At 40.8% G+C, this 17,716-nt stretch overlaps 1 protein-coding gene and 1 pseudogene across 1 annotated transcript in view; both read right to left on the bottom strand.

The window, feature by feature from the left end:
* The window catches only part of Npepps (aminopeptidase puromycin sensitive), a 71,362-nt gene that overhangs the window by 6,984 nt on the left and 46,662 nt on the right, over window positions 1–17,716 (bottom strand). The window contains exons 13-21 of the mRNA XM_028754989.1: window positions 17,526–17,635; window positions 15,659–15,722; window positions 13,383–13,522; window positions 11,291–11,425; window positions 9,600–9,819; window positions 5,756–5,898; window positions 5,057–5,113; window positions 968–1,075; window positions 225–380 (exon numbers count right to left, since the gene is read on the bottom strand). Of these exons, the coding sequence (XP_028610822.1) occupies window positions 225–380; window positions 968–1,075; window positions 5,057–5,113; window positions 5,756–5,898; window positions 9,600–9,819; window positions 11,291–11,425; window positions 13,383–13,522; window positions 15,659–15,722; window positions 17,526–17,635 (1,133 nt within the window). The remainder of the gene's footprint in view (window positions 1–224; window positions 381–967; window positions 1,076–5,056; window positions 5,114–5,755; window positions 5,899–9,599; window positions 9,820–11,290; window positions 11,426–13,382; window positions 13,523–15,658; window positions 15,723–17,525; window positions 17,636–17,716) is intronic.
* Window positions 8,368–8,888, bottom strand: LOC114610535 (annotated as a pseudogene).

The following is a 17,716-nucleotide window of genomic DNA, read 5'->3' as shown; positions in this document are numbered from 1 at the left end:
CAAATACTGTGTATACCAGACATTTACATTATAATTCATAACAGTAGCAAAATTATAATGATAAAGTAGCAATTAAATAATGTTATAGTTGGGGGTTATCACAACATGGGGAACTGTATTAAAGTGTTGGCATTAGGGAAGGTTGAGAACCAAGGGTCTAATAGAACATGGATAATCATTCAATAACATTCAAGATTAGCAAGCTACTCAAGACTCCTACATACCTTTATTAGTCTGGATATTAAGAATCCTCCCTGGTATCGATTATAAAGCTCTTCCCAGTTGTCCTTTATGAATTTCCAAGCAGCTTTCCTCCCATGTTTGCTGCCTCCAGCTACTCCACCAATCACCGACACAGTGTCCTGTGGACGTACCTCTTCCTAAGGAGGGGGAGAAAAAAGAACTAGAATCCCGGCTACATAGAGTGTCTCTTGGTACCAAGAATACAGCAGACTTGGGAAACTGAAGCAACGCAAGGAAAGCAGCCACTCCTAGGGAGGGAAAGGGATTCCAAAGGCCTCCACTTTCTCTTCAACCTATTCTAATTCTCACTACTAATGGGAGAGGACAGATAAGCCCTGCAACCAAGCCTCACAACCTGACACAATCTCTGGAAACCACAAGATGGAAGGAAAACCCACTCATCTCTCATCCCAGTCCCCACCCTGCCATATAAAATAAAGCAATAAAAAAATTGAAAACCAAACAAAACCAGGAGCTCCGAGCAGCTTCTTCCAACATGAGGCGTGTGCTGAGTCAGAGCCTGACAGGTACCACCTAACAGCAGTTCTCTTCTGGTTATTGTTTTTCCAGACAGAGCATCTCTGCCTAGCCGTCACTCTGTGGACCAGGCTGGCCTCAAACCCAGAGCTCCTCCTGTCTCTGCCTCATGAGTGCTGGGATTAAAGGCGTGCCCACCACCTCATGGCTCCACAGTAGTTCTCTTGAAATGTGACTCATAACTTACTGAAAGTGCGAAAGTGAGGACTTTCTGAATCAGTTCAGGTGAAAGAGCAGCCCCAAGAACTCTTTCAATTCTGTTTTTCTCTTCTTGCATATCAGCTTGTTTGTGAAGCTACAGGGAAAAGATAAAGAAGAACAGTCAGCTCTTTCCTGAATTCTATGCATGTTCATACACGCTTCTCTTCCAATGAGGTGAACTTCTGCTCTGCCTTCTCACTGGGCAAGACTGGTGGGACACTACATCACTTAGTACTTTGCTATTGTGGTTGGGCACTAACCCTACATCTGGCACAGCAGTGAGCCACTAGATGTAGGTGTGGAGTAGTCAAATAGAATGCTTCAGTTCTAGAATCTAACATCAAGATCTAAAGAGTAGGTCTGCCATGGCCAGATTCTTTACATCACTGACTCCTGACTAATGTATTACATAAAAAGACAAAACAAAAAGACATATCGTAGAATGTTGCTTAAAATTTGTGTCTGTGTACAGGTGCTCATGTTTGCAGCTCGCTCCCCTGTGTGTGCACCTGTGGAGGGGAGAGGCTGCTGTCAAGAGTCTTCCTGTATTGCTGTCCACCTTGTTTCTTGGAGTCAAGATCTGTCAATGAACCTGGAACTTGCAGTTTCACCTAGACTAGTTGGGCTGTAAGCTCCTGAATACGTCTGCCTACTGTGCTGGGTTACAAAGATGTGCACTATTGCACCTGGCTCTTACACATGACTTCCAAACTAAGGTCCTCTTGCTGTGCAGCAAGCCTTTTACCCACAAACCCATCTTGTCAGCCCCTGGAAGTCACATAAGATTATTTGGAGTTAAGAGAGAGAGCTAGACAGCTCCGAAGTTAAGAGAACTGGTTGCTCTTGCAGAGGGCCTGGGTTTGGTTCTCAGCACACACATGGTGGATCATAACTACTTGTTAATTCTAGCTTCAGAGGGAATCAAAAGTCCTCTTCTGAGCTATGCAGGACACCAGGTACACATGTGGGACAAAGACATACATGCACACAAAATGTTCATACACATTTAAAGAAAAGAAAGAAAATACAAAACACAGAATATTTATTTGTTTTGAGACAGGGTCTCACTATGCAGTCCTGGATAGTCTAGAACTCCTTACGTAGATCAGATTGACCTCAAATTTGTGACCAACTCTTGCTTTCTGAGGTTTTTGGTTTTTGTTTTTTTGAGACAGGGTTTCTCTGTGTAGCCCTGGCTGTCCTGGAACTCACTCTGTAGACCAGGCTGGCCTCGAACTCAGAAACCTGCCTGCCTCTGCCTCCCAAGTGCTGGGATTAAAGGCGTGCGCCACCACCGCCCGGCATTTTCTGAGTTTTTTTGAAGGTGCAATGTATTCAAGGATTAAACTTTAACTTTCAAGAGAATATGTAACACATCTACAAGATAGCACTTTAATATCACAGTTCAAGGTAATAAGAATAAATTAATTAGAGTATGTATGTATGTATGTATGTATGTATGTATGTATATTTTTCAAGACAGGGTTTCTGTGTAGTCCTGGCTGACCTTGAATTTGCTCTGTTGATCAAGTTAGCCTTGAACTCAGATCAACCTACCTCTTCTGCCTCCTGAATGCTGGGATGACAGATGTGTGCTACTACTGCCTAGCAAATTGTGACATATTCACAAGCATATACAACAGACTTTGATCATGCCTCACTACTGCCTTTCCTCGTCCCCTCCCCCTTACCCCCTTAATTTTCCCAGATAGTTTACTTTTACACTTTCTGACCCACCTGGGATAACAGAAACACTCTTAATCTATGAACCAGCACATTCCATTCCTATTTGACACATGGATCTGTTTTTAAAGGCATGTTTATTTTTATTTTATGTACATACAGGTTTGCCTGCATATATGTAAGTGTACCGTGTGTACATCTGGTACCCTCAAATGCCAGAAGGTAGTGCCAGATCCCATAGAACTAGAGTTATGAACAGCCACTATATGGGTGCTGGGGACGAACCTAGGTTCTATGTAAGAGCAGCAAGTACCCTTAACCATTAAGTGATCCCTCTAGACCCAGTGAGGATGTTTTTGTTGCTGAGACAGGGTTCTCATATAACTCAGCTGGCCTTGAATTCTCCATGTAGCTGAAGACGATCTTGAATTCCTAATCTTCTTAGCTTTACGTTCCAAGTGCTCCACTCACTGGTGTGTGCTAACATGCCTAGCTTACGTGTACATCTTTTAATGAATACACAACTCTGATGGGTGGTTTGGGTATTTAGGCACATTTTACATAATTATTTGATGACAGAGGTAAGCTTATTTTGACCTTCATACCTCTAATATAGACGTCATGATTTTTCTTAACAGACTGGAAATGAATGCAGAGGCACTAGGAATGGGACTTGTCCCAAGTACTACTATTAATTCAAACTCAAAAGCAGATCAGTACCATTGTAGAGCCAGGGTTAATTTTATATTCATAATGGTAAGAAAACTGTGAGTACAGGTCAGTTGATTTCCTGTTCACTCATAATGCTTCTGACATCCAACCCACCCTCTTTCTCCTGGCTCTTCCTTCCTATGCTGGAACGGAACACAGATCCTTGCATATAACAAAGCAAAGTGCTATCCAGTTTTTAAAAGTTGATTTAAAAAAAAAAAACAACTTTGTTTGTGTTGCATGTGTGCATATGCTTGTGCAGATCAGAGGACAACTTTACCTCAGAAGTAAAGTTTTGTTTTTTGTTTTCCCCTTTCCCCTTGAGACAAGATTTCTGTTTTTCTGTGTAGCCCTGCCTGCCCTGGAACTCATTCTGTAGATCAGGCCGGCCTTGATTCACCTGTCTCTGCCTCCCAAGTGCCAGAATTAAAGGCAACTGCCACTATACCTGGCTTTCACATAGAAGTTTTAAAGAAACTGGCTTATTCACCTAGACCAGTGGTTCTTAATCTGTGGGTCCTGATACCCACTCACTCACCCCAGGGGTACTGGATGACAGTTTCATAGGGGATGCCTAAGACTATTAGATACAGATATTTACATTACAATTCATAACAGTAGCAAAAATTAGTTTATGGTTGGAGGGCACAACAATACAAGACACTATATTAAAGGGTCAAAGCGGGGCTGGAGAGATGGCTCAGTGGTTAAGAGCACTGACTGCTCTTCCAGAGGTCCTGAGTTCAAAACCCAAGCAACCACATGGTGGCTCACAACCACCCATAATGAGATTCGATGCCTTCTTCTGGTGTGTCTGAAGACAGCTATAGTGTACTCATAAATAAAATAAATCTTTAAAAAAAAAAAAAAGGGTCAAAGCATTAAGAAAGTTGGGAGACTACAGAAGAATTAGTTCAAAGCATAAATCGATTTTCAAGGGCAACCTAAATAACCCAGTAAGACCTTGCTTTATAAAATGGTGGAGGCAGGTGTGACATGCACCTGTGATCTCCAGTTTTGGCACTGTGGGAAAGTGCAAGGAAGATAAAGAGTTCTAGGTCAGTGTCAAGTACAAAGAGAGGTGAAGCACAGCCTGGGTTAAAATGAACCTCTGCTTCAGAAAAACCAACCAACCAATCAATCAAAAAACGGGACATAGTGGCACACCTGTAATCTCAGCACTTGAAGCACAAGGATCAGAAATTCAACGCCACTCTTCAATGTCAGCCTGGGCTACCTGAGACTCTGTCTCAGAATAGGCTTGAGGACCTGGGACCAACCATCACCATTTCACGGTTAAGATTAGCTCGACACTGAAGTTGTGAAGGGAAAAAAAAAATCAACAAATCAACCCTAACCCCAGGGTCTGTGTATGGGGCTGTGCCTCAGGCGTGCTCCTTTCCGACTGTGCTCCACTCCCAAAGCTCTTTTGTTTACTTTTTATTCTGAGTAAGATCTCACCAAGTTTCCCAGTCTGTCCCTGAACTCATTCTGTAGTCCAGGAAGACCTTAAACTCTCTGTCGTCCTGCTTCAACCTCTTTACTACCTGAGAGTAAGCCAAATCCAACACATATATTTCTTTGCCCAGGCTTTCCTCCACTCCCCAAGCCATTATAAGTAGTATTGGGTATATCCAAATTCAAATGCAGAAATCTGGAGGCTTTTTCCAAACACACTCACCTTTAGCATAATATCTAAGGTAGTGCCATCACCATGTTTTAAAACAGTAAGGTAAACCTACAAAAGAATACCAGGAAAAATACAAGTCATTTGAGTTATACGTATTTTGTCATAAATAGTCTAATGCTAAGATAAAAAGAATCTGGGCATGTTGGCAAAGGCCTGTTGTCGTAGAACTAGGGGTTAGGGGTGGTTGAGAAAGGAAAAGGACCGTAATTTCAAGGCCTCTGTGGGATACATACTAAGACCCTATGGGTAAAACAAAACAAATTTACAGTTACATATCAATGCACAAACAGACCATGGTTATCAATCCCTAATAGACAATCCCACAGTGCTGGTGAATAATCACACGGGGTGACATGTCCAGAGAATAGCTTGAAGCAGTTCTATTCGTGAAATGCAGCTAGTCAGTCACGGTGCAGCACTCATGTGCTACTTGAGAAACAAAGGAGAAGCTGGCTGCAAACTACCTACGCAGTATTTGTTTACAACAGCCAGACAGGGGTGAGTGTCAGTTCTTAGGCCAATTTTTAACTTCACAAACTAAAACTGATACCTACAATTCAATGGAATCTATTTTTTTTTTTTTTCCAGACAGGGTCACTTGCTGGCCTCTGCCTCTGCCTCTTGAGTGCTGGGATTAAAGGAGTGTACTACCACACTCAGCTTTCAAGGGAATTTATCAAGATAACTTACAGGACTCCTTAGATCAGCAGAGAGAATCTGTTTCCCTTCCACGTGCTCCTTAAACCGCCGACGGGCTTCTTCCAAAGTTGCCTTATGCCCTGCTTTTCCCAGTTTGCCCAGCACCAAGCCCCTCAGGAGTGCATCTAGATGACCTGATGGAGAAGTGAAGACATAGGTGACTTGAGAAGCCTGCTTTGATAAATGCTCGACCTGCACAGTTTGTAACTGTGTGATACCAAGTCTACGGTCTACGAACAAACACAATCCATCACTCTAATACTTATAAGAATACTTGACTTACAAAAAAAAAAAATACTTGATTTAATTTATCAAATTGTAAAAGACTACAATGTGTAAAGGAAAGACTTACATCATACAGGTTTGACTCAAAGTTTTTTGTTGTTTTTTTTTTTTTTTGGTTTTTCGAGACAGGGTTTCTCTGTATAGCCCTGGCTGTCCTGGAACTCACTCTGTAGACCAGGCTGGCCTCGAACACGAACACAGAAATCTACCTGTCTCTGCCTCCTAAGCACTGTTGTTTTGTTTTTTTAAAAGGAATTATTTATTTATGTATATGAGTACACTGTTGCTGTATTTAGACACACCAGAAGAGGGCATCAGATCTCACTACAGATGGACTACCATGTGGTCGCTGGGAACCAGCGAACCATTGAACTCAGGACCTCTGGTGAAGAGAGTCAGTGCCCTTAAACTGATGAGCCATCTCTCCAGCCCCTGGGCCCCCAAAGTTTCTTTGTTTTGTTGTTTTAAGACCCACACAGAGAACTAGAACACTATTTATTCAACAAACTAAAGCCTTAGATTTTAAACTGAACATTCAATGGATTCATCCTCCAATGACATGCACAATTACCAAAGCCATACCCCCAACTCAGTATCACTGTCACTGTAATAAAAACCTCCATGAAAGGACCAGGGATACAGCTTTGTAGTAGAGCATGGAAGAGGTATTTGTACTGAAAAAAAATTTTATTTGAGCATATAGCTTAGACCAGAATGGAGGTCAGATTCCCTGGAACTAGAATTACAGATGGCTGTGAACTGAACCTTGTCCTCTGCAAGAACTGTAAGGATTTTTAACTGCTAAGCCATCTCTCTAGCTCGTGTGTGTGTGTGTGTGTGTGTGTGTGTGTGTGTGTGTATACACGTGTACATATTTGTGTGTCCATGTGTGTGGAGGGCAGGCCAACCTTGGGTGTTTTATTTTTTACACAGGGTCTAACTCCTTAGCCCTGGCTAACTATCTTTGAAGAGCAGGCTGGCCTCAACCTCACAGAGACAGAAGAGATGGAACTTGCTCTGTACACCAGGCTGTCCTCAACTCAGACATCCACTTGCCTCTGCTTTCCAAGTGCTTGGATTAAAGGCGTGTCCCACTGCCGGCCCTAAGTAGTCGTAATCTGATGAGTCTTCTTTTTACCATACTCAGTCCTCCAAACCCAGAGAGAATGCATCACTTGTCTGTGCTAGCGGCAACCAACACCTTAAGTGAAATACTCAAATAGCCCTCCAAATGGTTTTCCTTCAGTTTCACTGTCACATGAATCAAATCATGTGACAAAAATCAAAACTTTTAAAACAAGCATCTTGTGTCACAAAATGTGAAAAACAAGGAACTTTGCTCCCGTCGACGTCCGCATAAGGGAGTCACTGACTTGCCATGGGCCTCTCACCTCTTCCCCAGTCTTTTTAAAAAAAAAAAAAAAAAAAAGATTTATTTTATGTATGTGAGTACACTGTCATGTCTTCAGACACACCAGAAGAGGGCATCAGATCCCATTACAGATGGTTGTGAGCCACCATGTGGTTGCTGGGAATTGAACTCAGGACCTCTGGAAGAGCAGATGGTACTCTTAACCACTGAGCCATCTCTTCAGCCCCTCTTCCCCAGTGTTGACCTCAGCAGCTTTCTGGTTTTTCGTTGAACACTCTGGGCATGGTCCTGCTTAGACTCTTGTTACTTGCTAGTCCCTGTGGTCTGGACCCTGTTTGCTCTGCTCTTGAATTTCTCTTTCAGTTCTCCAATTATGCTCAAAGATCAGTTATTAATGATAATTTTTCTCCAACTATTTTATAAAATACTGGCTTAGCACTCCTTATTCACACTATCTAATTTTTTTTTGTTTTTGTTTTTTTGGTTTTTTTTCCAGACAGGGTTTCTCTATGTAGTCCTGGCTGTCCTGGAACTCACTCTGTAGACCAGGCTGGCCTCGAACTCAGAAATCCGCCTGCCTCTCTGCCTCCCAAGTGCTGGGATTAAAGGTGTGCGCCACCACCGCCCGGCCTTGTTTTTTTTTGTTTTTGTTTTTTTTCCAGACAGAGTTTCTCTATGTAGTCCTGGCTGCTAATTTTTTTTGTAATAGTATACATTACCTTAATATAATTTGTTTGCTATGTCTCCTATTAAAATGTAAGCTATACAGGACAATGCTTTGCTTATCTCTACTGCCAGTTTTCAAATTATACCTGCCTTTTACTATTACTAGTTACATAAATATTAGTTGAATCATGAAGGAAAGTCAGTGGTGAGAATTTGATGCTATTACTGTTCCTTTTTTTGTTTTGTTTTGTTTTAACATGCGTTAGAACACAGCTCAGTTTTAGGTGTTGAGTTCTTTGGCTTCTAGGAAGAACATTTTGTCTACTTCACTAATGGGAATGTCTCTTAACGCTGGGACGGCGTCCTCTTGGTAGTTTTTCCTCTGTTGGTTTTTAGCACAGTTATCTCTGACTGTATGAATGGAGTCAAGTAGAGAGGTACTCATCATGCTGATTCCAAATAAGAGCACATAACCAACTACAACCGCACAACTACAACCGCACAACTACAACCGCACAATTACAACCGTGATAAGGAGGTAGACAGGAAAGCAACTGCCTCGTATTTTTGAGGTCAGTAAGGTAAGCCTAAAAGTTTAACCAAGATTCAGGAATGAAAGCCCACACAAAAGTATGAAGCCAAACTGTGAGCTTAGGAAAAGAACAAAGTCATAAATCGTTCTTTCTGGCAACAGCACAGTGAATTTTTCACCATCTTCCATGTGGCTTTAGACAATCTGAGGAGAAGCAGGGGCTGGAAGGCACCCCCAACTGCTTGGTGAAGGCACTCCTTGAACTGCATTGTTGGGGCACTAGCGCGCTACTGTTCTTATTTTTAAAAATCCCAGATTATGGAGTTGGAGAGATGTCTCAGCAGTTAAGAGCACTGTCTGCATTTCCAGAGGTCCTGAGTTCAATTCCCAGCATCTAGATGGTGGCTCACAACCATCTGTAATGGAATTTGATGCCCTCTTCTGGTGTGTCTGATTATAGCTACAATGTACTCATATACATAAAATAAATACATAAATCTTAAAAAAAAAAATCCCAGGTCTGGGAGTAGATCACTGGCAGAGTAAACCACAGACTAGGCCCCTAGGTTTAAACCCAGCGCTGTAAGAAGAAAACATAAAACAAACTCTAGATTAAGATTATTCAGGAGAAAACACCTCATTTAGTAAGCAGATGGCAACAAATAATTGTATTTAAAACCTCGAATCACTACTCTCAACATTTAAATGACAATTTTTTTTTTTTTAAATCCTTATTTTGGAAAGCTGGCCCCTGCCAAGTGTGATGACTCATGCTGAGGCAGGAGAGTCACTATGGTTCCAAGCTACTTGAGCTACTGTTGTGTGCTGGTGTAACAATCTCACCAGCAGGTTCAGAACATGACATTTCTGGCCAACTGAATCGACTGTACAAGTTGGATACAGAGATGCTGCTAGCTGTCAGCCACACATGAATAGAAAGCACTGACTTCAGATGCCTGCCCCATACACCCATCTATTACCTTCTCCAGGTTTGGGGTCCCAGCCCAGTCTCTCTCCTATAGGTGAAAAGACATCTTTGACAAACTCCTGGATTTCCTCATAGAAGTCTGTGTGGGACAAGAGAGTTGAAAGAATCCCCAGGTTACAGCTCAGGTCGCTCCATACAGTATAATTGGGCTCATTCACAAAAGCCTCCATGACTTTTAGAACCTCTACAGTGCTAATGATTCCAGCTCGAGCCTGGGATAGGAAAAAACACGAATTAGCTCAGCCTTCAAATTACACAAGTCAAAATAAAACAAGCATGTATGTTGGCATTATCTACTGCTAGCAATTTTCTCGGTTTAAGAAAATGAGGCTAAGTAAGTTCAGAATACTGTTAGAATAAAAATCCTATCATGACAACATCTTTTGTTAATTTCTTTGCTATTTGTTAAAAAAAAAAAACAAAAAAAACCAAAAAACAAAAACAAAAAAAACCTTACATTGAACCTCCTAATTTGGGACCAATAAAAACCAGTTAACTCCTTGTTTCTACTCAGTTTCTAGAGCATCACTTTGATGTTTTAAATGTCTTATACTTTGAGAAAAGTTGCAAAAAGAAGTTGGGACTCTGGTTCTTGACAAAGGCTCTTTCAGGGCTGAATCTGCAGACTGTGCAACTTGAGCTTCTCCTTCACTCACTTCTAAAGGAACATGAATGGGAAGGCTCGCGAATTCAGAGTGCTCTCAGCACTGACTAACAAGAGTTGGAAAAAGAGCTTCTATTCTAGCAGCCAACTGCACAAACAGCCCGTTCTCCTGGGACAGGTCTTTCTTGGAAGTGAGATCAGCAGATGGGAAGGTTTGTCCATCAATGCTAATCTGCATTTATTTAAAGAAGAAATCCAATCAGCAATCACAGAGGGCAGGGAGACTTCAGGTCCAATTTAAAGGAACACTAGAAAGAATGATAATTTTACCACAGGCAAAGACATCCTGAAATTACCTAACCTGCTGGAGTCATAAAGACAACAATATGAATTTTGCTGCTTTAAATCCTTCCTGGAACAAAGCCAAATATGTATATAATTCTGGGCTGATATGCTATAATTTGAGTAATAACATACTGTTAAAACATTCTGGCTTTTTCAGCAAAGTACAAATACCACTTAAAAACAACATAAAATCACTCTGAATTAGTGTTTAAAAAATCAACAGGGACAGGGCTGGAGAGATGATGGCTCAGAGGTTAAGAGCACTGGCTGCTCTTCCAGAGGCCCTGAGTTCAATTCCCAGCAACCACATGGTGGCTCACAACCATCTATAAAGGGATCCAGTGCTCTCTTCTGGTGTGTCTGAAGACAGCTACAGTGTACTCACACACATAACATAAATAAATAAATCTTAAAAAAAAGAAAAAGAATCAGTAGGGAAATCTCTTCATGACTCATATCCAATTTGTTTTAAAAGAATGGATTTTTGTCCCTACAAAGGACAGTTTAAGCACAGATAAGTTAACAAAACAAAACTGGATTAGTGAAATGAAATTTGCTTCAGACAAATGATATAGGTTTTTGTCATGTTAATTAATAATTAGCCATTTGAGGTCGTCCCAAATCAGCTAATCTTCAGGAAGGACCATATTTTTCTAATATTTTTTTATACATTTAACCATCATACCCTTTAACCAACAAAATGCATCATATGACCTAAGTGGGAGAGTGCTCACCAGAGAAAAGAGGTCATTCTGTAATCCAAGCCGATCCACTGGTGGCAGAGAAAGGTCACGAATGCCTGGTAATAAACTTTCCAGCATGGCAGAGCTGTACTGGGTTCGATAAAACCCAACTGTTCCCAGATTTAGCTGAAAAGAGCCAATAAATACTATTAACCACTTCCTTTCTTCTCACTTTTCGTGAGACAGGTTCTCTTTATGTAGTCCTGACTATCCTGGAACTTACTATGTAGAACAAACTGACCTTAAATTCAAGAGATCTGCCTGCCTCTGAGTGCTGGGATTAAAGAAAGGTAAGCAGGACCACGATCAGCCACTTCATTTTCTTTTTTTATTTTATAAAATTATTTATTTATTTATTTAATATGAGTGTTTTGTAATTACACAGATAAGAAGAGGGAATCAGATCTCGTTGCAGATGGTTGTGAGCCAGCATTATGGGCGCTGGGAATTGAACTTAGGACCTCTGGAAGAGCAGCCAGTGCTCTGAAGCACTGAGCCATCCCTCCGGCCCCAGCCAATCCATGTAAAAGATATTTTTGAGTGGGTATGGTGGTCAACCTGCACTATGTACCGAGTTCCAGGGCAGTTACAGCTACATAGTGAGACCCTGCTCCAAAACAGCAATAGTAACAGCAACAGCAGCAGCAGCAACAGCAGCAACAACAACATCGCAAAACAAAGAAGAAAAAAAAATTTGGGGGTAGTGATGAGGATCAAACTCATGGAATCATACATGTTTCTCAAGTATTTGCCCACCGAGCAAAGTCTTGTCTGGAAAAGCAAGCAAACAAACATAGGTAAAATAAAATTATAACGTTTTCTACATAGAAGTATTGTAAAAGTAGGGAGTGGAGAGATGGCTCAGTGGTTAAGAGCACTGGCTACTCTTCCAGAGGACCCGGGTTCACATCCCAGTGTACCTATTTGTCTTTACCTCCAATTCCAGGGCATCCAACCCCTTCACACAGACACACATGCAAGCACAACACCAATGCACATAAGACAAGAATAAATAATAAAAAATTATTTAAACTAATTAAACAATTCCAATCCAATTCTTTTGAATTTCTTTCATCTTTTACTGTAGGAACTATATCTTTATATACTTAATTACAATCACAGTGTACATAACTTTTTCTAATTTATGAGAAAATTCCATATGGCTACTTAATCTTCAAGATCATAATTTCAAAAGCTAATATATTCCAGAGTATATTTTAAATATTAAAATAGAAAAATGGTTGTTTCTTAGCAATTAAAATTTTGGGATAACCTATAATTGTAAGAAAAAACTGCAGCAGCCGGGCAGTGGTGGTGCAGGCCTTTAATCCCAGCACTTGGGAGGCAGAGGCAGGCGGATTTCTGAGTTCGAGGCCAGCCTGGTCTACAGAGTGAGTTCCAGGACAGCCAGGACTATACAGAGAAACTCTGTCTCGAAAAAACCAAAAAAAGAAAAAAAAAAAAAAAAAAAAAAAAAGAAAAACCTGCAGCAAATTTTTTTATAAAGTAAAAATAACTTATCTATTGATGTTTTCACATTCCAGTAACAAACAAATGTTTATCTATTTCTACTCTTATTTGAGGAAAGTTATATGAGGACAACACAGACCTAAGGCTAACAGGTAGGGTAGCTTGGCTGGTTTTCAAGACTGTCCTGTGTACTCTAACTGTCCTTGAACTCATTCTGTAGACCAAGCTGGCTTCAAACTCACAGATATCCACCAAAGACTGGCTTTTTAGAAAAGAAGGCAATTGTAGCTACAAGACTACAGATGTTCTAAACCAGTGTACTATTTACTTTGCTTTGTTTCCTTTTTTTGAAACAGAGTTTCACTAGCCTAGGCTAGCCTCAAACTTTAACATCCTGTCTCAGTCTGCTGTGTGCTGGGGTTACAGGTGTACATGACCAAACCCAGTTAACTTCTATTTTTCATTCTTTCCTTCTATTTAAAAATGTGTTTCCTTTGAAAATACTAGTCTAAATTGAAAAACTTACAATTCAGAGTCAGCCACAAAGACATAGAAGTAAGAGAAATAAATCATTTCCGATAAAGTAAAAATAGCTATGGCATTCTGGACTCACCTTTACCCATTGGTCTGGTTTGACATTTTTCAAAACCACACTCATCTCTGGCGTATCCATTAGTATTTTCAGTTTAGCCTGGCTGGGGTCCTCACTAGTTGAAACTGTGATAGGAACCATCCACTGAGGACAGTCATCACCTAAGCAAGAAGAGAACAAATACAACACTTGGAATACAAGGTTACACTGAAAGGAGCAGGTAGTAAGCCACCAGGCTCTAACCAAGACACACTCAACGTTCACCTATGCCTTCAGGTGACCTCAAGGAACAAGAGTCTATCATAATCACAATCATCTAAAAGAGAATGTTTTCCCCCCTTTGCAAAGCAGTAAAGACAGCAATGACTCCACAGTCTAACTTGAGGAGTCAGTGTTCTAAAATGCTTCCATTAAAGGGCTCATACTCAGGCGACACTGGGCAAAACCAATCCCAGGAACTAGTTATTTCATTACTGAGGAGTCACATCTGAAAGCCAAAGCCATTGAAAAGTAAAGTCAGTGTCGAAGATATCAAAACAGCAAAGCAGACTATGTCTTAGTATATTAACAGAACTATTTAAAGACAGCACAGATCAACATTGAGTAAACTGTCTTTTTATAAGGTTAAACCACTGAGATACCCGAGGTTTTAATGTCACCTACACTGGTCTTAGAGATAGAAAAACCTGCAAACCTGTCAGTATGACAATACAGATTACAAAAATGAGGGAGAAAATAGCGATTGTCGCACCTAAGGATTTAATTGGATAGTAAGCCATAAACTGAGTTGTTAGACTTATTTAAGTCTTTTTCTCATTAGGCAAGGAATGCTGGATATCAAATCCATGGCCTCCACTGAGAAGAGTAGTTCAAAGTGAGACAGTGAAGGGCAGAAGGCTATTCTTCTTTACCTGGATCTTGTGAACACAACGACAGGACAGTGGTGACAGAGAGGCAGGTACACATAAACCCCCCCTACCTCCCTGTACTGAGACTACTATTCTAAAGAAAATGAAATTAAAATTCAATTGCCTGGTTAAAATTTTATTGGTTAAAAAAGGGCTTGATGACACAGTTATTCGAGAAGGCAGCAGTAGTTTGGACAAACTGGGGGACTTCAACTATCCTATTTGAATTTCCACTCTTCTAAACTCATTACATAGGTGACTTGGAGCAAACGTAGCCCTGACTGTCCTAGAACTCACTCTGTAGACCGGGCTGGCCTCAAAAATCACAGAGATTTTCCTGCCTCTGCCTCCGAAGGGCTGTGACTAATAGTGTGCGTCACCACACCAACCTGACTGAACAATTTAACTTCTGTTAGCCACACCTCAGCTTTTATTATGTGTAAAAGAGAAGCACTACTCTATGCTGAGAAAATAAAATAAGAAGCAACTGCAGTGCCTAGGATAATGGTAAGTAAAGACAAGCATCACTGGCTTAATACGTATTAAGCCCAATCACTTAAAAAACAAAACAAAAACTAACATAGTAAGTCCTCAGAGCAGCAGTTTTCAACCTGTGGGCCTCAATTCACTTGGGAGTTGAATGACCCCTTTCATAGGGGTCACAAATCAGATATCCTTTATATCACATATTGACATTATGATTCATAATAGAAAATTAGTTATGAAGTAGCAATAAAAATTTTTATGGTTGGGGTCACCACAACAAGAGGAACTGTATGTATTAAAGGGTTGCAGCAATAGGAAAGTTGAGAATCATTGCCTTACATTTATTTCTTAGTGTATTCCAATTCTTTTTTTATTCTCTCTCAATAAGAGAGCTAAACATTTTATTGTTGGTTTTCAAGACAGGGTTTCTCTGTGTAGCCCTAGGTGTTGTGGAACTCCCTGGCAAGACCAGGCTACCCTTGAACTCAGAGATCTGTCTGCCTCTAATGTCCAAATTCTGGGATTAAAGGCACGTGGCACCGCAGCCTGGTCCTAGACATACAATTTTAAAGATTAGGCCTGAGTGATGGCTCAGCAGGTAAGAGCATTGGCTGCTTTTCCAAAGGACCTCGGTTCAACTCCTAGCACCTAGACTGTGGCTAACAATTACCTATAAGTGTAGTTCTAGGGGATCTAATGACCTCTTTCAGCCTCCTCATAATGTGCACATAATTGGTGCACATTCAGACAGGCAGGCACACACACACATATATAAAATAAATAAAACTAAATCCAAAGTATAACTAGACAAATAAAAAATAACATGTTTACTCTTATTTTGAAAACTACTAGTAAGGAACCCAAATTTACTGATTAGTTTCCTCTGAGAGCATATTTGCTCACCGACATATGGTCCACTGGCACAGAACTTCTTTTGAGACAGCTTCAGTACTCTGTCATCTTCTACCTAAAGAGGCAAAGCATAGGCTGTAATGACAACGGTGACTTTGGGTGGGAGTGTTTCTATGACAATATAGTCAGGAAAGCAGTACAAATTATTTTCTGTGATGAGATGAGAATCCTGAGAATAGGAAAAGAAAGTCACTCTTGAGGAAGGGGATCATGAGCCACACTCCTAGCTGATAAGGAGCTGCTTTCAATTTTCTCCAGAGATGTGGCCCCTGGTAGGTTATTCATGTTCCAGTGATGGCCCCATATCCATGTGCATGTAATGAGGTATTTAAATTTATTTTTAAATGTCTTAAAAAGAAAAAAAAGTGAAGGTAGGGGTGACTGCAAGTCTACAGAATCAAAAGTAATAGCTTATGTGTTTAAAAAATACTTTGAGGGCTGGAAAGATGGATCAGCGGTTAGGAGCACTGACTGCTCTTCCAGAAGTCCTGAGTTCAATTCCCAGCAACCACATGGTGGCTGATAACCATCCAATACCCACTTCCAGTATATCTGAAGAGAGGGAAAGTATACTCACATACATAAAATATCTAAATATTTAAAAAAATACTTTGAATAAGATGATAACTCACTTGCCATGCAATATACCTGCCATGCAAGCTCCAGGACCTAAGTTTAATCCCTAGTACCTATGTAAAGACTGGGGTGTGATAATCCCAGTGTCTGCAAGGCAGAGGTTCCCTGGAGCTTGCTGTCTAGCCAACCCAGCCAAACTAACAAATCCCAGGACCCAGTGAAAGACCCTGTCAAAAATCAAAGTGGACAGCCCATTGACCTCTGTCCTTCACACTCAGAAGCACACACACTTACACTATGGATTCACCCACACTCAGCACCACCAAAGGAAAAAAGCATTCAACAAGCAGGCAGTCACTGGCCTCGCTGCTCACCACTAACTGCATTCTGGGATATTTCAAAGATCACATACTAACAGATTTGAACTTACTTAAATCAAATGTAAAACGAAACAAATAATGACCTTAGAAAGTAAACTAAGTACAAGAAACAGAACTGATGTCCAGGCATAGTGGCACAAGCCATCATTGGGGAGGAAAGGCGGGCAGATCTCTAGAAGTTCTAGGCCAGCTGAGGCTAGACAGAGAGAGACCCAGTTTCAAAAAAAAAAAACAAACAAACAAAAAAAAAAAAAAAAAAAGCAAACAAGCAAGCAAACAAGTAAGAAAGAAAAAGTTCTAGGTTCAATACACAGCATCACAAATAAATGAATGAGTAAAAATTAAAATAAAAAAAATCCAAGCTGAAGACATAGCTCAGAGCTACATACAAAAAACACCGGCAGTCCTTCATTCCAGAGAGCCTGGTTTAATCCCCAGTGTTCACACGACAATTCACAACCATCTGTAACTCCAGTTCCAAGGGATTCCATTGCCCTCTCATGGCCTTCAGGGCTGCCAGGCACACACTTATGACCTTCAGGATTACCAGGCACACACTTATGGCCTTCAGGGCTGCCAGGCACACACATGATGCAGAGACATGCACTCCGGCAAACATCCAGCCACATGAAAGAATAATTTTTAAAAATTTATGATTAGATGAAAAGAATTTAAAGAAAATAGATATTATGGGTTATGGATATCATGCATTTTAGAATTTAAGAGATCCTGACCAGCTAGCACTACAGAGTGATATTTGGTCTCAGAAAGAAAAAAAAAGTTTTTCTATATGCATGCCCATTGGCTGTCCTGGAACTCACTGTGTAGACCAGGCTGGCCTCGAACTCAGAAATCCGCCTGCCTCTGCTGCCCGGCCCCAGCAAGGATTCCAATAGGCTTACCTGTTCCGCTTCCACGTAAATGAGAGGGAATCCCATTTGTTTGGTCCAGGTATTCATCACAGCTGCTATGGGTTTGCCACTGGCACTTTCCAAACTTTCCCAGAGATCCTCTACAAGGTAAATGAAAACAGCAACCAGAAATGTTTATTTCCTGTATCAAATATCCACAGACGTTTTACATTGCACGCCTT

The sequence above is a fragment of the Grammomys surdaster genome, unplaced genomic scaffold (assembly GCF_004785775.1).
Source record: "Grammomys surdaster isolate TR1022 unplaced genomic scaffold, NIH_TR_1.0 126048, whole genome shotgun sequence".
Taxonomy (NCBI): Eukaryota; Metazoa; Chordata; class Mammalia; order Rodentia; family Muridae; genus Grammomys; species Grammomys surdaster.
The sequence above is the reverse complement of the archived record's forward strand: the minus strand, read 5'-3'. Positions and strand labels throughout refer to the sequence as shown.